The following is a 24690-nucleotide window of genomic DNA, read 5'->3' as shown; positions in this document are numbered from 1 at the left end:
TTGACGTATTGCACAATATTAGCATAGAGTTGGAAAAGTTTTAAGCATTGAAGCAAATAAAAAAACAACTACCTTCCAAATCTATCATGTCTAGAATAACCTAGAAGAGATGATAATAAGAAGGAAATAATAGACCAAATAATCCCTTCCTTCATTTTATAGACCTTATTATAAATAAAAATTTATTTTCTAAATTATTTTTTGGTTTTGATTTGAGTCCCTTGGGCTTGAACTTGTGTATTGTAAGCTCGATATGATGTGTAAGAATGAACTTGGTTAGGTGAGAATGATTTGAAAAAATTTATACATATAGATCTAATCGCTGTCACCTTCCTTGTGTTTGAATCTATTTAAGATGTTCATAGACACCTTTGGGGATATTGTTGGATCACTAAGGTAAAGTTTTACTAGGTCAATCTCGTAGATAAACTACCTCTACACTTCTAAGAAAATGATCATAGACAATATGTACAAATATGTAGAAGGCCATTATGATCTTGATGTTGTAAGTGCTTAGAAATTAATAGGCATACACTATAGTTTAATGATAATTTGTAATCTAGCATATGATCCTACATGGAATAGCATAAATATAACTCATTCTTTGATTTCTTCAATGGTCAAATTATCTTGCTAGCGTTTTAGAATCTTCCATATGTTTTCTTGAAGTTAACCTAACTCAAATACTAAATAATCATAACTTTTTCTTATGGAAAAATCTTGATTTCAACTGAAACCTATGAGTTTGCCCTTAAGTTGTTCATTCATCCCAACAAATGAATTATTTCCAAAAGTGGTGAATGTTGATTTTAACCTTTTATTGTGAGGATTTGAATGAGCGAGATTATTCTAGTTCTCAAACCTTTTAACTCAAGTTCATACTTTTCTTATAGAAGCCATCTTAAGAATTGCCTTTTTTCACTACTATAAACCTAAACTAATAATCATTTTTTATACATACTATATTTTTGTTCATTGTTAGGATAAGATTTGTTTTGAGAACTTTGAATTTGTTTCAAACTAGAGCTTCAAACCTTCTAATTATCAACTATTTACACAACCCTTACAAACAATTTGTAAGATTTGTTTCTAGCCAACAATAGTTTTCTTTTTTCACTGTTGTGGGAGGCTCCAAATGTTCGAGGAGAAGATGTCACAAATAAAATCTCGAAGGAACAATTAAACTTCAACTTTTCTTTGTGCATTAGATATATTTGATCTCAACTAGAAACTTTAATGCAGATTTTTTTTTGTTTATATTTTAGTTTTAGATTAGTTTTGTTTCCTAAGTTTCTTGAAAGCGATGTTGAATTAGTAGATCAAATTTAGATTTAATTTTATTTTAGATCTTAGATTTATTTTCAGAGGATTTTTTTTACGTTAGTTAATTTTTTCATCTCTCTTGCTTCCAAGATTTGAAAGACATTAAATCAATAATCAATTTACTTTAGATGTAATTTTATGGTTAATAAATTTGAATAAACAAATTTAAACACAAAATAATTCAAAACAAAAGAAGATAGTTTTTATAATGATTGTACCTTGGTTGAAAAGAGAACATCAATAAAAAACATCAAAAACAATATTCCCCTCTTTCATCTCTTGTCTGTTGATTGTTGACAATTATGTGCAAAAATATAGAAACTTCTTTATTTTAGTATCTCTTTGAAAAAGGAAAAGATTAGTTGTTTTTCATTTATTAGATATATTGGTTGAATGAAGGCCCACAAACTATATGTTGCATCCTCCAACACTATTTGGCTATAAACTACTTACAATTTAGAGGGCTAGCACTAAACATGTCTTACAACGATATGATATTCCTTGAGAGAGTTGAACCTTAATCGCTAACATGAGAACCAACCAAACACTTGGCTACACCCATGTTGATAAGTAAAAATTTGTTTTAAATTGTATTTAGAAATAGAAAACAAAGCTTCAACATTGTTGAATTGGCATTATTTTATCATATCACTTGGAAAAGAAGATTGAAGTGCATTACTTACTCAATATATTTACATCTTAACAAATTGTCAATTTTTAGATTATATTTAAATAAATCACATTCATTAAAAGCATAGTTAGCACAAAGGAAATGATTCTTTCAATTAATGTCAACATCTTGCATTTCTTAACTTTGGTTGCATAAAGCAACAAAAAAATCTAAAAGAACGTATTGATTTAGTTTATTTTTAACTTGCATTTAAAAACCATTAAAAATATCAAAAAACATTCAAAAATCATAAAATACAAAAAAAATTAGCATTCAAACATCAATTCAAAATTGATCAACAATTCAAATTTTGTAGAATAAACTTAACAAACATCAAACTTTGAACTTAAAATGATTCACTCTAGTTAGAACAAAACAAAAAAACCAAAACATTAAGTTAAAACCATCAACATGACTTTGTGGTTTTTGTATCCATATCATAGGCTACATTTATCATTTATAATGCTCATGTGGTCTTGGGTTAAGATCAAATCAAATAGAAGAAATCTTAGGAGAGTTATGGGAAATCTTATCTACTTTTATCATTATTGTAAAAGAACAACTAAATGTTCTTGAGGCTATTCAACAAGAAATGTTAGTCTAGAAGCTCATAACAATTTGCTTGAAGTACTACAATGTGTAAATGAAGAGTTCGGAAGACACTTAAACCAAATCAACAATGTCTTGATGCTTTTTCACATTCCCCATATCCCAGAAGACATACTTCAAATAAACACTCAACAAAGTGGTCCTCAAAATATCATATTACACACTACACATTATATTAGACACCACTCCACAAATTACTAAGCCTCCTCTAATTGTTCACCTATTGCATCTTCATGAAGAGGAAAATGCCATCAACAAGCCTTTGACTCCCATCATCCACATACTTCTTTCATTTGAAGAGGTTTGTCTGCTTAACTCATGTCCACTTGATCAACTTTTTCCATGTGAGCAACAATAAGTTCCTTAGTTATTTGACCAATGTGAACAATCTTGTGTGAATCTGATGCAACCATAACTCGTAAAACCCTCAAAGATAATTAACCAACTTATGCAACAAGAAAACATAGCAAGATTACAAAAATAGATCATATTATTACCTTAGAACTTTCAGAAACCAACTGGTTATCATCATACAATCATCATAGAACATTTGGTAGTTAACCGGTTACATGCCAGATTCAATCCAACCGGGACTCAAAGAATCAACCGGATTACAAAATGTGAATCTCAATCCTTATTCTCAATTCTACTTCCTCTACCCCTACAAATGATTACATAATGCCATATTTATACCCACTAGAACATATTCGGGTTGGCCTCAAAAGATTACATTTACCAATACAGGTATATGAAACGTGTAACTAGGTCGGCCCTAAGAATTAAAGAAATATTTCCGGAAAATAACAACCAAGAAGTGCGGTTCAACAGGAAGGTCGTCTAAACACCAAAGAACATCGAACAAGACCCAAAATAGGTCCACACACCATGAATCGCTCCGGTAATGAAGGAAAACCAACCGGTAAGCACAAGAGTTGTCATAGAACCCAAAAATAGGCAACCGAAAGCGATAACTGATCAGAAAAGAACCCAAATGAACTGAAAATACGGAATTAAGCACATGAACTAGCCTAGAAACCGAAAATAAGATCTGCAACGAATAGAAAGCAACTATCGGTACCAATCAGTAAGAACACAAAAAACTGCACAATGAACTAAACAAGAACAAAACTGAAAGGAAATATTTTTGGTTGATGCAAGATTGCTCATCGACCGGGGATGCTCCTGCATCAGAATCGATTCTGGACCATACATATACAAATTATGATTCTTAGATATCAAAGTGCATACTAGAGATGTATTCTTGTTCTTGTGTGTATTCACTTATGAATTAATAATACATTGAATGTCTTTAAAATATTAAGATATAACAATAAGTTTTACGAAAGCATGTCAAATTGTTTCACAATGGCTCATTAAAAGAGGTATGAATTTTGGGAATTTGAAACTTTTTAGATTCAATTCCATATGTTGAATTTGAGAGCTAATATGGATAGATAAAATGGTAAATGCATTCAGTTTTGTACAAATGAAGATGAGATAAGGTTGAATATATTGTGATAGTCACAAATAGATATAAAGTAGAGAAAAAAGATATTAGAACAAACTAAACATAAGAATGTGCCACTTGTTAATATAGATCAAAATGGACCCAAAACTAAATAAGAACTGGCATGGTTATGTAGATTTCACCGTTATAGACGTAAACATAACTGTGATCTTCAACTAAATACAACTGAATGTTGGCATTGCTGGAAAAAGTACAAGACTACGGCTCTATGGAAGGCACTATTACTGCTTTTCTTAAGGTGCAGGTAAAGGTTATATGGAAAATGTTGTTTCAGGCATACTACAGTTTTCTTTGAAGATTTTTAATCGACCCAAGTGTAGTTAACCATTAAGCGTAAGTGACCAGGTTGAAAAATAGTAGCTTTGAGTTAAATACCCTTTCAAAGGATTTGCCATAGAAAGAAACATTGGCACAAGAAGAATCATACAAGGGTTGGTTCCGGGATCTTGAGCTGAAGATGAAACTGAATGATGAAATGCTCCATCATTCATTGTTCACATTACAAATGATATAAATGTCCCACCAAACTTCAGATTTGCAATTGACGCTAACTGCAGATCAAATATTCTTGTACAACATAAGACATTATATGTAAAGAGATGCCGATTGAACAACATAACAGTCACAAAAAACTATGGATGCCTAGAATAATTTCATGATATATGTACACATAAAGCTTAAATTCTCTGTTCTTCACTTGCTTTAGTGAAGAAATGGATCAGTTCACAACTTAGGAGTAGCACATAGAAAATCCAAGCAGGGTTTAGCAATCGCAAGCAGAGGGACCTTCATGGGACAAATAACTCCAAATCCTTCCTCCATATTTACATGTTGCTACCCCTGCGGAAGAGACCATTCAACTTCCTGCACCAGAACAACAATGACATGTTGAATCTTCAAATATGCCAGATTAGCTGAAGGGCACTTTCTCCTCCCGCTAGAAAATGGTACAAATCTGAAGTCATTACCAGAAACATTTGAATCTGGGCATTCCTCAAATCGTTCAGGCCTAAACTCAAAAGGCTCATCCCACAATTTAGGATCATGTGCAAGCCCCCAAATGTTGACAAACATAATAAACTTAGTTGGGATGTTGTAGCCCCCTAAATGTACTGCCTCTACATTATAATGTGGGTCTATTAATGGCGCCAACGGATGAAGACAGAGAGCTTCCTTATAATGTGGGTCTGTTAAGACCATTGATGGTTTAACAAGTTGTCTAACTTCTTGGCAATTTTAAACGTGAATAAACGAATGCTATGGCATGAGTAAAACTGTGTCAAATCAGGTTACTTGCTGCCATAGACTCAGTTTGAACTGTAAACCTTTATACATGTTCTCATTAGCTTCCATGGAAAAGATCGATATATAGTTATATAATTCCATATATATATATAAAAGCTATTCTTATTCTCCATGTGAGCTGCCAACTATTTGGTTCTTTTAATGCTTTTTCTTTGTGAGCTTTTTTAATTATAATAACATGCCATTGATTATAGCAACAACAACACTATGTTACCTTATCCATGACACATAAGGAATTAAAAGAAACAACAAACATATACCTCAAATGATATGCTCAAAGGTTTGTCACGTTCTTAGAAAGAAGGAGTTTTGAATTTAAGCCATTAAAGATTAGATTTTAATTTGAAAATAGATTTTTTTTTAATATATACCGGTAATGTTGGCACAACATGCTCTTCGGCTTCCTGTGACCTGAAGCAATTAACCGAACCTCATCCCTGATGAAATAGGACTGATTCCGAGCAGACAATTTTGGGGGGGTAATTAGTTGTCTCGCAAACTTGCACAAATTAAACTTATTCTCAGATCTTATTATGAAGCATGAAATCATAAATTAACAATACAACATGAATACACATAACACCAAGATTTTTGACGTGGAAAACCCGGTCAAGGGAAAAAACATGGTGGGAGCCTACCCACAATATGATGATACTTTGTTAGAAGTATATGAAATATTACAATGGGGAATGCACATGCATTCAGGTAGACTGTCTAGAGCTCACTTCTCAAAAACAAGAAAGGGTTACAACACAGGGAAGACTCACTATCTTACAAACACATTCAGATCACATCCAGAAGATCATGAACTGAAGAATAGCATCTCCTAATACCTGATTATAGCTCCGATTAAACACAACTTCTTCTTCACTCTTTTCTACCTCTAAAAGATTAATACATTATTCACTCATACATTTGATTCTCATCCATACACATCACCTCTCCGTACCACACTCAATTACAAATGATATTGCATTTATTTATACATGACATCAACCTCACCAAGGTTGGCTCGATACTCATCACCTAATTACAAAATATAACCATATACGCTACAAAAACATATGCAGACCAAACAATGTCGGCTAAGACATAACACAGACCCATATCACATGCCTCAAATGTGAAACACCTCCAAGAATTATGCATCAAACATCCACAACATGCTACAAGCATCTAGTCAACCAAAATAATGAAGAACACCAACACACCAAAGAAAATCAATTACCGCACAACAATCAATGTGGACCACCAACACAAAAGGCACATGGTCTATAAACATCCACAAGCATCATGAATTACCACCACAAAATCTGCAACAACTCAAATTACTAAAATCACATCATCATTATATCAAACTTCAAGAACACTAACTGCAACGACTGTCTACTTGGAAAAATCACTTACGAAGCAATAAACCACGAACCACTTGAATTGAAGACACACATCAACATCCCAAACATTCTTCCAAATCCTCAAATCGAGATATTACAATACAGAACAATGCAGATCAAATTACTGACACTTTGACATCACTGAACAACTAAGAAACCAACCACAACACAAATAACCATAACTCACTCAAATCTTCATGCAAACCCCTTAAAATTATACTGAATCATCTATACATGATCCTTTACAAACTCTTTAATTCTCAAACTCTGATCATCAACATGCTAAACAAATCAACTCAGTGACCTTCATTGTAACACTGTCACAGACAGAGAAATATGTTGACATCAATGACAACACGTCTCTCAGATATCATTAAAGCACATATTGTAGCACACTAACAACAATATCTCCAAACATCCAACAATCTCCCCCTTTGGCATTGATGGCAACATGATGTGAAAAACAATCAATGACAAAGAAATCAACAACTCTCTCAAATATTTCTCTCCCTTTTACAAATAAAAATAACTCTCTCCCTTTTATAAATAATCTCACTGCCTTAGATTATTACACATTTTTTCATATGAGTCTCTCCCCCTTTAACAATAATGACAAAGACACATATTTGCACCCCAACACCTTAAAACTATTTCCCTAACTACTCCCCCTGAGTAGCAGCGTCCACTCATTGATCCAGATCACAAGATATGAATGTGAAATGCACTAGACTGATGCATACCAATGCACCTTAGTTCTGATCAAGAGGGGCAATCACCCCTAGCTTCCCTCTGAGATACTCAAAATTATCCTTAGGCAAAGGCTTTGTGAAAATATCTGCAATCTGTTCCTTTGTAGGCATATACTCCAATCTGTCTTCCTTCTCATTTACCTTGTCTCTCAAAAAGTGAAATTTGATTGATATATGCGTAGTCTTGGAATGCAACACTAGAATGCAATATGCTCATCAAACACAACTTTGATATCCTTCAACATCTCCTTCATCCACACTATTTGAGTACAATTATTAGTAGCAACAATATATTATGCCTCTACAGTAGATAGAGAAATTGAATTTTGCCTTTTACTCAACCATGAAACCAACCTTTTACCCAAGAAAATTGTATCACCACTAGTACTCTTCTGATCATCAACATCTCTTACCCAATCAACATCAGTAAAGACACTCAAAGTGAAATCATCATCTTTAGGGTACCACAAATCAAAATCAACAATTCCTTTCAAATATCTAAAGATTCTTTTAACTACAACAACATGAGATTCCTTAGGATTAGCTTAAAATCTAGCAACAAGACAAACAACATTCATGATATCCGGTCTAGTCTGAGTCTGATTTTATTTAGGGGCGTCATTATCCTTAGTCAACTTACATCTGGTCACCATAGGAGTTCCAACTAATGGACTTGAAAAGCACTGAGAGGGGGGGTGAATAAGTGACACCAAAAATAAAACTACTTCAAACACTAACCGGTAGATGAACTTAACAAAGCTTTTAAACACAATGCATGCAATCCAAAATGATATAACAACATCCACAAAAAGTAAAGTATCCACCATAACACAAGTGTTTGTACGTGGAAAACCCAAATAGGTAAAAATCATGGTGAGATGGAACTCACAAGTGAACTATCTACAGTAATAGATAACTGACCGGTTAAGGTCTACAAAGTGCTCTGCTAAGAGCGAATCTTGTTAGAGATCCCAAAGTTTGATTGGAAGCTTATACCCTGTTAAAGGTAGTACGTTGTTAGGAGTAACCTCAGTGGAGGATTTCTGAATCCAAACTAATGGATCACCCTGTTAAAGGATTTATACATTGAATCTTGTTAGAGCTTACCCGGTTAGGGGATTTGATTCTGCTGTAATGGTTAGAAAACAACAAGAATGGTTTGATCTGTTCTGAGTAGCACAATACTTGCTTAATTAGATCCTTCTAAACATATTCAACACTTCTCTTCTGCATACTCTGCAACTTAACTCTTTTTCCTTTCGCACATAACATAACACTTTTCACTCTATCAAATAATTCATTGAGATGTCAATATATAGACCTTATGATTTCATGTCGGCCTTAAGAAATCATAACGCAATTTCCTAGGTGCAGTGTATCTAGACAAGTGATCATAGCTCATCACAAAAATTGCTGCCAAGTAGTCGGTGCAAGTAACTCATCACGAAATGTGGTAACTCATCACAAAATTACCAAATACCAGTTGGAACATTCAAATACCGGTTTGAATAAAACATATGAACCGTTGTCCTTAAATCTCCGCTTGATCTCCATCTTGATCTTCATCTTGATGCCGACTTAGTATAATCACAGACTATCTCTTATGCACATACCGGTTGACACAAAGTACCGGTTAGAGATAAACCTCTTAGTATAACCTCTAACATACTGATTGACAGAGTAAATAATTGAAGTTACACCGGTACTCAATATAATCATTTGTGTGAGAGAGTGTCTCATCAATGACAACAAATGATGAATACATTACAATCATCATCAAGCCAACAATCTCCCCCTTTAGCATTGATGGCAACACTTAGAAAATTTTACAATAATACTGCTAAGTGTGCATACACAAAAAATTTACACATTTACTCATGCTCCCCCTTAATGCATACATTATAAAAAAATTTCAAAAACACACACACATATTTCTACTCCCCCTTTGACAACAATGTCAAATTGAAAAAGTAAAATATATATATATATATATAGAGAGAGAGAGAGAGAATTTGTATCAAAGTGTTCAACATATACAACAATAACTTAAAAGCTCATACATTAGCTAATCTCATAAAAATATCATTGTAGCTCTTCTTCATTTATGACAAAGCATTTTCCCATGATTCCAATATGTTCTCAGTATACTCAAATGTAGACATCAGCTGTGAATGAAATTCTTCCATTGATTCCAGTGTGCAGGTTTCAAGGGTTGCAAGAATAGCTTCTGCATTGGAGTGGGCTTGCTGAAGTATGTCTACCTATGATGTGAGATGACTTTTGAGTTCTTTAAGACATCAAAGTCTCTTTGCCTTCTCATTATCATAGATGTCCAGTCTGTTATGCAAATCATCTACAAATTTGCTAAAGGCAAGTATAAAGTCCTGGAGTGGGACATATGCCTTGCATATCCTTTCCAGTTCTTTCTTTGTTTCAATTTGAGTTTTTGAAATGTCAGAATAATAGAAAGTAACATTGGAGGTAGAAGCAAGATACTTTCCTCCTGTATGTGAAAAGTGGAATAAGAATTTGTAAGCTGCAAGACACAACACTTCAATTAAGTCATTACATGTATGGTTAGACAGATGTAAGCATGAATAATAAAACCATTACAATTCGACCCATTGCCTTCTAAAAGATGCGAGTATAGACTTTCTCTTAGATTTGTATAAGCAATTCTAGTGAATAGACTACACCAAGATGAAGGATTTAATCTATATGAGCATGAGATTAAGCTGAATTGATGCAAGATGGATGAAAGATTCAAGCAATATGGATTCAAGCAATCATTAGTAAACTAAATATGCAAATAATCTCAAAAAGCAAGCACAATATATTCAATGACTCTAGAAAAAAAAGTGTATAATAACAAATCTCCAGGGTGTTCTGAATGAGAGTTGAAGGCTAAATTTATAGAAATTCACAAGAGAGATCAAGAAAAAGCACAATTTAGAATTAATTGAAATAATTGAGAAATCAGTTTCACTTAACTTCGAGATGAATCTCTTTATAGCTTAATTGAGCTGCATTCAGATCATAAGTTCAAGTTGCATTGGTGATAGGAATTAATTAATTCCATGCACTTGTGATAAAAATAGGTAATTCCATGCGATTATTTGATTTATTCAAGAAAAAAGGTCTTTTCAATACAATTGAACTTCTTTTTTCAAAAGCTTTGAGTTCTAATTTTGGAGAATGATTAATAATTCAATTTAATTCTTTTTTTGATTTCAAGTTATCTCAATTTTGAAGAAGAAATAATATCTCAAGTTTGATTTCTCCCAATTCAATTCTTTTATTCTATTTTTCAGTTTCACTCTTGCTTTGCATATTGATTCCTCTTTTGTAATAAATTAATTCCTTTTTGCATGATTAAATGGCAAATTTATTAATTAATTCAATATGCTAGGATATTTAATAAATTAAATAGGATAATTGATTAAAATGATTTTCTTGGAATGATTCAATTAATTAAATAAATATTTAATTAATATTAAGTAATTAATTTGCCATGTGACATTAATGATTAAAGAATTAATTATGTGCTCAAGATTGATTTAATTGTCTTTGGTTTGGACCTTGGTGATGTTGTTGAGATTAGGGGCCCATGGTTTAGATGACCAATTTTAGAGTATTACATTTTCCCCTCTTTGAATTAATGTGCGAGCAACGTGTTGGTTCAAAAAATAGTTGATGTCTAGGAGATACTAGTTATAAACTTGATTGATCACGAACCAGATGAAGAGTGAGGTGTTTAGCTTGATTTGAAGTGATGAAGCTGAACAGAGTTGATTAAAGTGATACCGATCCTGAACTTGATTGAACTAGGACCAATACAGAGCAAAGATACTGAACTTGAACTTGATTGATCAAGAAGCGAATCTTACTGATCTAGAACTTGATTGAACTAGACATAGTGAGCGAAGATAAAATCAATCTTGAACTTGATTGATCAAGATACGATGAGTGAAGATAAACTGTCCAACTTGATTTAATGCGATGAAATCAAACACCTACTTAGATTGAGCATGTGGTCAAAGATACTCTTTAAACTTTTGATTGAGTTTAAACGAATAATCAGCTTGATGAAAAGCGATGAAACTGATTAACGTTAAGAGATTAAATCCAGATGAATACAAATATTAGTTTGATATGAAGCGATGAAATCGATATGCCCCTAGCGATAAGGATTTGATTTTCTTTAGTTGAAAATTTTTTTTGCTCGACTTTTAATGAAGATTTGAAAATTTATCGACTTTGAAGATATAAGGTCATAAGGTCATCAATATGCCCCCTCAGGAGTGAAATCGAAAGATAACGAGGGTACACAATTTTAGGCAATTTTTTTGCGATGATTTTTAATTGAGCACAAATTGATTCAGAGGAATATTTGAAGATTTAGCATTGATTAATGAGAAATTGAGCGCAAATTGAAGAAAGAATGAGCATTTAATGAAAAGCACTAAGTGATCCAAATTGTGTGAAATTGACTAGGAGAATAATCTTGGATTTCTATTTCTATCCCGAAAATGGAATCAGAACAGGCAAATTAGCTAAGGGTACAATTTTCATGTCCATCAGAGCAAGTTGAAAAATTAGGGTTTTGGCTATATAAGGGGTAAAAGTGTCATTTTCAATTCATTTTAACCTCTCCAAGTTTGAAAATTCAAAAAGCCTTCTGTGAAGAAAATGGTTATTCCCACCCAGAAGCATTGATTCAAGCGCCAGAGATGACATAATCGACCTCAGAACTATGAGCCAGTGGTAAGTGATCGATCTTAAGCCTCTTAATTATTTCATTTTTGAATTTTTTTATTTCATTTTTGAATTTTTAGCTTTGCAAAAGTCGGGTTTTGTCAATTTGTTGTGCGAGATGACATCTTGTGTCATATGACAAACTACTTGAAATTTTTATGTCGTTTAAGTCCATTAGTTTTTTCGTTTCACACCTACCCTTGTATCGTACAAATTTGTGTAAAAGAGACCATTTTGTCGTTTGAGGGCTTATTTTGTGTCGTTTCAGAGTATTTTGTCGTCCTATGCCTAGTCCTGACTCATATGAGTTTCCGCCTCTACTGTGTTATGTCCTTCGAAAAATAGTGAGCATTTTTAAGGGTGCAAACTTAAAAATTTGATTGACATTGATTGTTTTGGATTTGCATGATGTTTTACTTATCTTATAGCATAATTTGACATGTTTGATGATCTGTTGTTTGATTCTTGCAGGTTTGACTACCTCGTGTTCTTTTTAGATGTGTCTATCCATCGACTATGACATTAGTTCATGAGTTATCTGATGTGGACAAGGCACATATCAATTTATGTGAGTTTACTCACCTCCTTAACATGCCTGATATCTATGTAAATCACGGGATGCTCATTGCCCTTGTAGAGAGGTTCCATTTTGAGCATAACACATTTCATTTTCTAGTTGGGGAGATGACTATCATTCCCGAGGATGTATATAGGATTCTCCGGATTCCATTCAATGGGGATAAGGTGGATTATGATTCAGCACAGCGTCCTGGCCTACTAGTTCTGAGGTAGGTATTTCATGATGCAGACATTCTAAAATGGTCTATCAGTTGGGATGACATGATGGCCAGGTACAGTGAGCAGTTTCCACTGGCATGCATCTTATCAGGGTTCATTGGTTGTTTTCTTATGCCGGATAGGGGACAATAGGGTTTCTTATGCGGTTGGGGCAGAATGTTAGAGAGGCTTGTGGAGCACCCCCAGAGATTAGGATGGGGTTCTTGTATTCTAGCACACATGTATCATGAGATGTGTGAGATTGTTTATAGAGAGGGTAAGAGTATGGATGCAGGGGTTTTGATATTAGAGGTATGGGCATGGGAGCACCTCCCAATTTGCAGACCGATTGTGAATGAGGCCAGAGATCCACAACAACCCATCATATATAGATACTCTGGATATGTTACTCAACCCCATCGGGGCAAGACAAAGTATTGGAGATAGTAGCTAGATGATCTTATAGTTGTCATATGGAAACTGTATAGGGGTCTTGAGCCTTGGGATGACTGGAGAGTTATGCGCAGAGACCTATTTATGATTTGGCCTCTCATCAGCAGATCAGTGACAGTGGTCGAGTGGTTTGTGGTTACTTGAGTGATGAGGCATTATGTTAGACCTTGAGGGATCTCGTAGGAGTTTACTGCATACACGCGTTATGCAGAGGAGGAGAGATGGGGATGGGGACCTAGGTTATCATACACCCTGGGCATGTAGGAGTTGACTGGGTTGCAGCAGCTCAAGTGGGACTATCTGGAGGATATTGCAGATGCAGGGGTATTGCCCCAATACAGGGATTGGTTCTAGCAGCATCCATTCCCTAGATTCATAGATCTAGCAAAGCAGGCACCTCTAATAGAGGAGATTGAGGATGATTCCCCTACGCAGGAACATGGACAGGGATAGACAACTGAGGCTCTGAGGTGGGCAGGTGGTGATCCTAATGCTAGAAGCAATAGGGTACTAGCTAGTGGTGATCCTAGTGCTAGCAGCAACAGGGTACTATTTGGTGGTAGGCAGTAGTAGGGAGGAGAGGGTGAATCCCTAGGGGCTATTGGCATCAGATTGAGTGGAGATAGGGTGGCGGAGGGTGGAGGAGAGGAGGAGCAAGTAGCTACCAGGGAAGTGAGGTAGAGGAGAGATGAGTAGGGGGAGCCAGAGGTGGAGATGGAGGCGGAAAGCCTGCGAGGGAGCAAGGGGCGGATGCAACGCGGTCGATGAGAGAATGTTTGGCAGGTCTATAGTTATAGTTGACAGTGGCACAGACACAGCTGGCGGAGCAAGACCGACAACTAGCAAATCTTAGGGCTGAGTGTGATCATTAGGTCGCAGAGATGAGGGCAGAGTGAGACGCTTTGCAACAGGAGGTTCTCCATCAGACCAGTAGGGCGGCCTATTATGTTGTCACTTACCACATAGTAGTTCCATTAGCGCAACAGGTTGTACCCTACTCGCAGTACATGGCATGGTTTGAGGGATCTCGGGAACCTCATCAGGACCCTGGTCAGCAGGCTTCACCTCCTCCACCACCTGGCGATGAGGGAGAGGCAAAGAGCTAGATTTTTTTTTGTAGCTCTTAAATTTTGTGTAGACACACCCATTTTTTGTAGCACTTATGATTCTTGCTCCGATGAGAGTTTAATATGACAGTTGACATTATTTTGTACCCTGATACTTTATCATTATATATACAAGATCTTGATTTGACTCCATTGTACTTGTGTTGATCAATTATGAGATGTGTTTCTATATGCTTTATTATATATGTATGCGTATCTATTCAGTATGGATGTAATGCAAATGAATATGGATGTCTATTTTTGTCTCTTTTCATGTGCAAATAAATGATGAAAATGAGTAATGAGGAATGCAGTTTTTTTTTTTCTATGCAATATAATGAATGCGAATGAGTGATAATGAAATAGATCTATATATATAAGATGCTTATGTATGCAACTAACATCTCAAGACACAAGTACTTGATCAGAGAAATGATGGAAAAGAGACCACTTAGCTAAGAAATGATGACGCTTCTAACTCTCATTCAGAAGATAAAGAGATCATTGTTACCATACTGAAATCACTCTAAATTCATAAAATGCAGAATGAAATGCAAAATGAGATGCAACCTAAACCTAGTCATTGGATTTGAAATGCTTAAGTTTCATCACTAAGCATTATCAAACGTAGCAGGAAGATTAGAGTTCCTTTCTTTTCATGTGCAATATTAATTATCTTGTCCGCAATGACCCTTTTTTCGTTCATATCCTTGGATAGATTTCTCAAGGACCAGGATTGTATGATAAATAAATTCCCTCAAAACAGACAAATAAATGATGTGAACCTCCTTGTAGCATACAAATAAGCAGAGTCGAGGTATGTGTGGCGATTTCACCTTAATGTGAAGGCACTTATCACAGACACCCAACTGATTAGATGTTTCCTGATCATCAGAATCATTCCTACAAGCAGAAAATAAAGAAAATAGTATGTCCCCAATCCTTTCTCCTCTTAGTCAAGTTAGACTTCCTCAAGTTACTCAGAGGGATAATAATCAAAAACCAATATAAAATACAGTGGACAAAAAAAAATTCATGCATAGCTCAAACTCTTTAGTAGTCAGGAGACAAGTGACTCAGTGATAAAACTCTTGAGTAATCAGTGATAAAATGTTGTTATGCTTATGTACTAAGTGATAAAACTCTTCAATAGTCAAGAGATAGGTGATTGACTTGGAGTGGATGACCAGGTTTCACTGACGTAAAGTTGACTTGGTTGATATTGCTTAGGACATGTAATGTGCTCTGTCGATTAACCTAAGACTAGGACATTAATCAGTTTCAAGCCATGAGGGTTCCAACAAACTAGGATGTCACAAAAGTGACTAAAATATATGTACAAGTGAAAGTGAAGATTAATGAAACTGGAAATGCCAATGTTGTGTTGATAGATGGAGCGCTTGAGTACAAGAGGCATTTGTTTGCCAGGTTTTCACCTGCTTGGCAAAGATCTTTTTTTTTTTGACCAAGGTGCCTGTTTACTAGGTTTTCACCAAGGCATTTTCTCTCTTTTTTTCTTTTTTCTTTTTTTTCCTTTTTTTTTGAGGACTTTTTTAGATTTTTAGAATTTTTTTAGGACTTTTTCAGTTGTACAGGTTATTGGAGCGGAGAATGCTAAGTGAAGAATTTCTTCAAGTGGATGGTGTTGATGGGTTCAAGGAGTTGTTCTCCTTCTGATGTTGAGAGATGATAGGCACCAGAGCCAAAGACTGTAGTAACGATGTAGGGACCCAGCCAGTTGGGTCCAAACTTCCCTTTGTTGTCTCGAAACTGTTGATTTTTAGGATTTTCTCTCAGAACTAGGTCACCAACCTGAAATTCTCATTGTCGAACCTTCTTGTTATATCCTCTGGACATTCTCTTTTGATACACTCTGAGATGATCAAATGCCACTTGTTGACGTTCATCCAGCAACTCGAGTTCTTGCAATCTAGATATTCTATAGTCTTCATCAGTAACAAGACCTTGCAAAGAAACCCGTAAAGATGGTATTTCCACCTCAATAGGTAAGACTGCTTTGGATCCATACACCAAAGAAAAAGGTGTAGCCCCTAAAGGTGTTCTGATACTTTTTCTATAAGCCTATAATGCAAGATTGAGCTGCAGATGTCAATCCCTTCCAGATTTATTTACTGTTCTATGTAAGATAGTCAACAAGTTTTTGTTAGATGCTTCAGCTTATCCATTACCTTGAGGGTAATATATGGATGACCAGTGTTGTTTGATTTTGAAATTTTTGCAGAGATCATCTAGATATTTGTTCTTGAATTGCCCCCCATTGTTAGCCACAATAAATGAAGGTATCCCATACCTACAGATGATATAGTTAAGGATGAACAGAGCTACTTGTTTACCATTCGCTTTGATAAGTGGAATTGTTTCTACCCACTTAGTGAAGCACTCAGTGTTGGAATTTTGATGATGTTGTGATTGTCATTGATGGTCAAACACTTTCTTGATGTATGAGTTATGCTCAACCGGTAATTGTTCCAACTGGTATTGTGTATTATTGAATGTATAGTCTTTAGACTATCAGTGTTTTGCAAAAGATGTTTACCAATCACAGATTGACTAAAGACCTCAAGCGGTACAAGGATCCCAAGCAGTATGATGACTACAAGCGGTTTGAGGATCACTAGCGGTATGAAGGACCCAAGTGGTAGTTGGAGCACTACGATCTACCAGTCTTCATTTTTTAAAATCGATAATCGGTATATTGTATTTAACCGGTATTACTCTGTGATGAGTTACCAGTCAGTATTACTGTAATGTGTGATGAGTTATCATCCACCGACACTTTCATGGTATGTTTTGTGTCATGTTACCAAATGTGTCTAGATGCACTGAACCTAGGAACTTGTAGCCTAATTCTATTAGACTGACATGAAATCAAATTCCATTTTAAGGACATAATGTCTAGGGTTTGCATGAGTGTAAGAGTGATAGAATAGAAGAGGTGATGTGCGATCATAGAAGAGTACATTAGGTCTGTGTGAAGAGACCAAGTGTGGAGATATTGAAGACTAAAGCAATGCTGAAATGCATTAACAATGAGCTAGCAAGGATCTAACTAAGCATATTGTGCTATCATCTAGATCATTCACTTGTTGATTACTAATATCTTCAACAAGTCTGAAACCCTTAATCGGGTAGGCCTAGCAAATCCTTTGTAAATCCTCTAACAAGGTGGTTCACAACTATGGATCTGAAATTCTCTAACAAGGTAGTCTTTAACAGGACTTATCTCCTAACACATATCTAGATTCCTAACAGGATCTGTTTTGGTGAATAACATTGTATGACCTTAACCGGTCTGGTTTCTATTCTGCAGATAGTTACTTGTGAGTTTCTGCTCACCATGGTTTTTCCCATTTGGGTTTCCACATCAAATATCTTGTGTTATGGTGATTGTTCTTTTGTGGGTGAATGCTTTATTTTCTATTTGGTTTGCATTTATCTTAACTAGTTTATTAGTGAATCTGTTGCACCGGTTACCTGCTAAACTATTTAGAAGTTTGGGTACAGTATTTTTTGGTATACTAATTCATCCCCCCCTCTTAGTTTTCATCAATTGGTATCAGAGCCAACCTTTCTATAAGTCTAACCACTTGGAAGGAGGTATGGGGGAATACACTGTGAGGGAACTTACTCATCATCTCACTCAGACTGAGAGAGCCTATGATGAAATGAAAGTCAAGTATAAAGCCTCTTTAGACAAGAGAAGACAGCATGCTGAGAAATTGATGGAACTTACTAAAAATGACTTTTCTGATGAAGCAGACATGGATGCCCTAGTTGAAGAAGTTGAAAAAATGAATGAATCTAAAGCCAACTTGAGAAGGGAGTTGGAAGGACTGACTATAAGAATAAGTCAGGAGCTTGAGAATAGAAAGAAAGCTAAAGATCTGGTAAAAGACAAAGAGATCATGAGATCTCCAAGCTGAAGCAAGAAATCAATGCCCTTACCGCTCAACTCCATGAGAGTAAAACGGAAAAAGAAGAAATGCAAGGTGAACTAAATATGGTTGTTTCTGAGAATGCAACCTTAATGGAATCCAATGCTTCTATCTCCAAGGAACTTACTAAGTCAAAGGAGATACTTGCCAAATTCAGTCAGAGTGTTGCTAAGCTAGAGCAAAACCTAGAATCAACAAAACTGGTAAAGAATACCACTGGACTTGATTTCTTTGGGTATGAGGAAGGAGAGGCCTCTAGAACAAAAATTGAAGCATCAAAGAAGCAACCGACATCCAAGGATAAAGGTAAGAAAAAATTTAAACCTGTTTGCTTTAATTGTCTCAAAGAAGGACATACAGCTAATGTGTGTAGAAGCAAGGCCTACAACAATTTTCCTTATTTTCTAAACAATAAGCCTAGATCCAATAGATTCAATGGAAACTGTTATGCATGCAACAAGTTTAGGCATAGAGCATTTGAATGTAGGTCTATTTTGCACAACACTGGGAGATACCCTCCAAGGACTCAAAGAGTTATCCCAGAACCTTCTTTGAACTAGAATCCCAACCGGTACAATACCTATGACCATTGGTCAGACGGTTATCAAGCAGCAACTAGTTGGAGAGCAACCTGTTTGATCTATCATGGTAATGGTCAAACTGTTGCAACATGCAGAAGAAAGAATGGTAGAATGAATAATGGACGATGGACAACACCTAGAGTTGTATGCTATCATTGCAACAAACCGGGACACACTACCAGATTTTGTAGACTGGGAAAGAATCAATCAGGTGATATACCAATCACTCTAGAAGGGAAGATTGATGTTGAAACCATTCAAGTGGATATGAACAAAACCTAGAAAAATAAACCAGAAGGAGAATCACAGGATGAGCCTGTTTTTGCACCTAGTGTGGAAGTCTCTAAACCGGAAAACTAAGCTTCGAAACTTAGGGGGAACGCATCGGTGAAACATTTCAAACCCCCAATTTATATTGGTAAAGACCTTAACCAGTATATGTTACCTGTCAATCGATAGAATATTTGAAGTGGTAAAAGGAAAAACTAAGGTTTGTGCCCTAATGGCGATGCATTTATTATGGTAGGTGAAAGATTGTTTAAAAGGGATTTTTGTCGTCATTTTCACTTATCTATTTTCGAGTAAAGAATTTTTAAGAGCAGAGAGACAAAGAGTGATTCATCTAGCGATACAAAGTGAATTCAAAATCTTGCATAGGAATCCAGAGATCTTCTTCAATCTATCAGTGAAGAACACTAAGCGGTAATCCAGCAACCAAAGTGGTATATTGTGGGAGATATTGGCAAACCCTAAATTTTAGATTGTGAAGGTATTTCTCGAATTTCTTTTTTATCATGGCTTTTGCATCGCACTCTAGTTCTAGTGCACCTCTAGATTCAGCTGATTTTATTCAAAAGAAGATGAAATACAATACCCTATCCCAAATACTTGCTAGAGTTATAGTTGAGGAAGATATTTCAGGATATATTGATTGTAAATTGGAAGACCTAGGATCCCTAGTGATTCATTCCCAGCTAGGTCTGTTCTGTGGGGGTGACAAGAAAATCAAACCTGAATATAGTATCCTTGAGAAGAAGAAACTACACAATGTTGTATATTTTCTAGAAGAATTCACTGAGGATCACATCTGCATCATTCTGAGTAGAGTTCATGGTGATAAGATGTATCTCGAGAGGATGCATGACATTACACCGAAAGCAATTCATGCCGTCACCGGTTTCTGTAATACTGGAGAAGTGTCAGCTCTTAGGAAGGTCACCAAGACTAAAATGACAAAACTCACTTGTTCTGTGAGTGACCAATGGGCGATGACCATCAACACTATCAGAGATGATCTAGTGAAATATGCTTGCATGGTTATTGGTTACCAAATGTTTTATGCCAGTAGAATGAACTTTGTACCTGTGGCTGCAGTGAATGTCGCTTATAGGATGATCAAGGAAGACACCTCATTTGACCTCTATACATGTTTGTAGAAGCAATTGCTATTGAACCTAAAGTCCATCAAAGAAGACAATACTTTGAGGTTCAGGTTTTGCCAATTTCTAGTTGGTTTATTCTTCTACTTTCAAGGTTATTTCCCTAGAGTAGGTGATGTTCAATGGTCTACTGACTAACCGGGTTTCCAAGAAGATTAAGGAGAGTCTACAAGCAGTGGGAAGTGGATATCCTGAAGTTCTAAATAAGTACTTTGATGATTTCAAACAGAAAATGAACCTGAGAATGAGGATATCAGATGATTTAGTGAAGACATATGAAGATGACATCTGCTTCACAATAAAGGTGGATGAATGCATAATGGAAGCGGTGGAACCGAGAAAGGAAGTAGTGGAACCTATGGGGTATGAATTAGTGAATGACATGTTGATCGGGTATGCCTCTACCCTACTCGCCTCACCACTGGATGAAAAGAAAAAGAGAACTAGTACCTACTTGGAGAGGGTCACACCGGTTGAAGAACCAAAGCAGACAAAGGGAAAAGCAGTGCCATTGGTATCTGCACCAGTTATCTCTGCCAGTCCAAAAGTGAAAAAGCGATCACCTGCTAAGAAGAAACCTGAGGTTATTCCTGCTAAAGTCTTTGAGAGGAAGCGAAAAACCAAAACCAGCTCACTAGAGTCAGAGGATACGGAACTAGAAATCCAACCGAAGAAGACAAGGCAATCAAGAAAGAAAGCAAAGTCTACCGGTAATGTTCCTACAACATCAACACCGGTAAAAATAGATATTTCTTCTTATAAGCCAATGCCACATTGTCAGAGGACTATTAAGAATATTAAGCGGAAAGTGCTTGATGATTTAAAGGATTATTTTGATGATTTTACTGATAGTGAGAAAGAAGAAGTAGAGCAGGAAGTTATCAAATATTTATGTGTTAATGATTGGTCTCCATCAAAGATTAGATCGGTTACACTTGATTCTTTATATAATTCTTTAGATAACAAATGGCGCATTTCCATTGAGAAAGAACAGGAGATCGGGGAGAAAAATTTTGCAAAATATTTTCTTGATGCTTCAAATTCAAAATTATTTGAGATAATGGATAACAACAAAGGCCTCTTTTTCATGAGAAGGAGAAGCCTCAGACTGCTAGAAGGCAGAACTTCTGATGTGGAAAAGGACACTCATGTGCATGTCAAAGCTACTGTTAGATTACACCAAGTGTCTGAAGCAAATATGAAGGCTGAACAAGAACAGGGCCTATCATCAGGTAAACTAGATGTAGTGTTTAATAGTGAAGGTGAAAGAGAGACAGAGAAAATGGATCCCATTGATGTGGATGCATTAGATGTTGAGGATGTCACTCCTGACATAGGGAAAGAGAAATAGGATAAAGAAAAAGTAGAGAAAGAAAAACAGGACAAAGACAAAGCAGAAAGAGATAAACAGGACAAGGAAAAGGCTGAGAAAGTGGAGAACGAGAAAGCGGAAAAAGAAAGGCAAGAGGAAACAAGAAGAAGAGAAGAGGAAACAAGAAGAGGAGAAGGAAGCAGAGAAGAGAACACAAGCAAAGACTCCTAAGGCAACGAGTGGTCAAGCCAAACAGGTTGACTCCACCAGTTCTATTGATCTTCAATCGAAAAATGAGTCTGAGCTACTTCAAAGCATAAAACTTGCATAGGAGAGACTGGAAGCATTGCAGAGGAAGAAGGAATGGGATGTCATTCAAACTATAGTTGACACCCTTACCAGTTTGATTCCTGGTACTAACCTCCCCAATAATGATTCCTCTTTGTCCAAGCTTAAACTTCTTTGTACCATAGTAGAGGACTAGGTACAATGCTTGGAAGATGTTGTTGAAGCCACTGCAAAGAAGAACCATGAAAAGGCACTCAATGTTGCCTTAGTCAAGAAAATGAATGAGCTGTGGACACAACTACTGAAACAACAGAATGATATCAGTGTTGCAATGGGTGAAGGTAAATTATTGTTGAGTAAAATCTGTGAACCCCATCTATTTTGTGATGATGTGCTTAAACAGAAAGCTCAATTCCAATCGGAGCTACAAGCTTATATTAGCAATTTCAAGATGCCACATGATTCATTTAGTACATATGGGCACTTATTTCATCACTATTAGCTTCAGACTACCAAGATGGACTTGGAGATCTGCAATCGGTCTAAAGATTTGCAGGAGCTACAACTACTCTTATTTCCTAGACTGCAAATTCTTTAGAAATGTTTTCTCAATCTGGAAGCCATCACAGTAACTTAAGAGACAAGTACCATTGATGCAATGGAAGAACTGGTATTCCAGATGAAAATGGAAAGTGAGATTGCTACTTCATTTCTTGAGACATGGACATTAGCCATGAAAACTTTTATGCAGGACTTTAAATCTGTTTTTGATAAGTTTCATTCCTTATTGTCATAAACATTTACTTTATTTTTTGTTAATGAGACACAGGGGTTATTCTGCATTACTTTGTCATTGTTGGCAAAGGGGGAGTAGTACATTAAAATTTTGGTGAATATTACCATTTCCTGTATACTTTCATTTTGGGAGTAGTATATATTGTAATTTCTACAAAAGGGATATTGTATATGCATAGGGGGAGTAATTTTGCTTATGGCATATTTTTGTTGTAAAAACATTTAGATGTCAAAATTTTCCTAAGTGTTGCCATCAATGTCAAAGGGGGAGATTGTTGGCATTTTGACGATGTTGTGATTGTCATTGATGGTCACACACTTTCTTGATGTATGAGTTATGCTCAACTAGTAATTATTCCAACCGGTATTGTGTATTATTGAATGTATAGTCTTTAGACTATCAGTGTTTTGCAAAAGATGTTTACCAATCACAGATTGACTAAAGACCTCAAGCGGTACAAGGATCCCAAGCAATATGATGACTGCAATCGATTTGAGGATCACTAGCGGTATGAAGGACCCAAGTGGTAGTCGAAGCACTACGATCTACCAGCCTTCATTTTTAACAACCGATAATTGGTATATTGTATTTAACCGGTATTACTCTATGATGAGTTACCAACCGGTATTACTGTAATGTGTGATGAGTTATCATCCACCAATACTTTGGTGGTGCCGACACTTTGGTGGTGTTTTGTGTCGTGTTACCAAATGTGTCTAGATGCACTGAACCTAGGAACTTGTAGCCTGATTCTATTGGACCGACATGAAATCAAATTCCTTTTTAAGGACATCATGTCTAGGGTTTGCATGTGTGTAAGAGTGATAGAATAGAAGAGGTGACATGTGATCATAGAAGAGTACATTAGGTCTATGTGAAGAGACCAAGTGTGGAGATATTGAACATTGAAGTAATGTTGAAATGCATTAACAATGAGTTGTCAAGGATCTAACTAAGAATATTGTGCTATCATCTAGATGATTCACTGGATTACTAATATCTTTGACAAGTCTGAAACCCTTAATCGGGTAGGCCTAGCAAAGCCTTTGTAAATCCTCTAACAAGGTGGTTCACAACTATGGATCTGAAATCCTCTAACAAGGTAGTCTTTAATAGGACTTATCTCCTAAACTGTTTAGAATTTCGGGTAAATTATTTTTTGGTATACTAATTCACCCCCACCCTATTAGTATTCATCACTCAGTGGGAATTATAATAAACTTGTGTCTGTTAGATGATGCAGGATATATTTGGCCAATGAGATCAAACACCCATTGTTGAAAAGACCAATGTGTAATGAAGGGTATGAGATCCCTTGTTGGAGTATGTATGAGGTTCCCATGTAGCTTACACTTTTGACAAGTTTTAGCAAATTTGACAACCTCTTTTTCCATGTCTAGCCAATAGTAGCCAGCCCTTAGTAGTCTCTGAGCTAAATTTAGACCATTCGAATGAGATCCACAAATACCTTCATGGACTTCTGATAATGCACGTTTAGAATCTTCATTTTCTAGACACCTAAGCAATGTACCGTCCAAACCTCGCCTAAACAGATCGTTAGCGATGATGAGGTACCGTGAAGCATTTTGGGTTAGGTTCCTTTTCTCATTACGAGTGAGATTTTCAGGGATAATTTGGTCACACAGATA

The 24690-nt window shown here is 35.9% G+C and overlaps 1 protein-coding gene across 1 annotated transcript; it reads right to left on the bottom strand.

The window, feature by feature from the left end:
- Positions 1 to 4964: 4964 nt before the first annotated feature.
- On the bottom strand, positions 4965 to 5330 carry LOC131030611 (p-coumarate 3-hydroxylase-like). Its single transcript, XM_057961493.1, has one exon. It carries the CDS (start codon positions 5328 to 5330, stop codon positions 4965 to 4967), a length of 366 nt encoding a protein of 121 aa, XP_057817476.1.
- Between the last annotated feature and the right edge of the window lie 19360 nt (positions 5331 to 24690).

The sequence above is a fragment of the Cryptomeria japonica genome, chromosome 2 (assembly GCF_030272615.1).
Source record: "Cryptomeria japonica chromosome 2, Sugi_1.0, whole genome shotgun sequence".
Lineage (NCBI taxonomy): Eukaryota > Viridiplantae > Streptophyta > Pinopsida > Cupressales > Cupressaceae > Cryptomeria > Cryptomeria japonica.
This window is presented reverse-complemented; position numbering and strand designations above follow the sequence as displayed.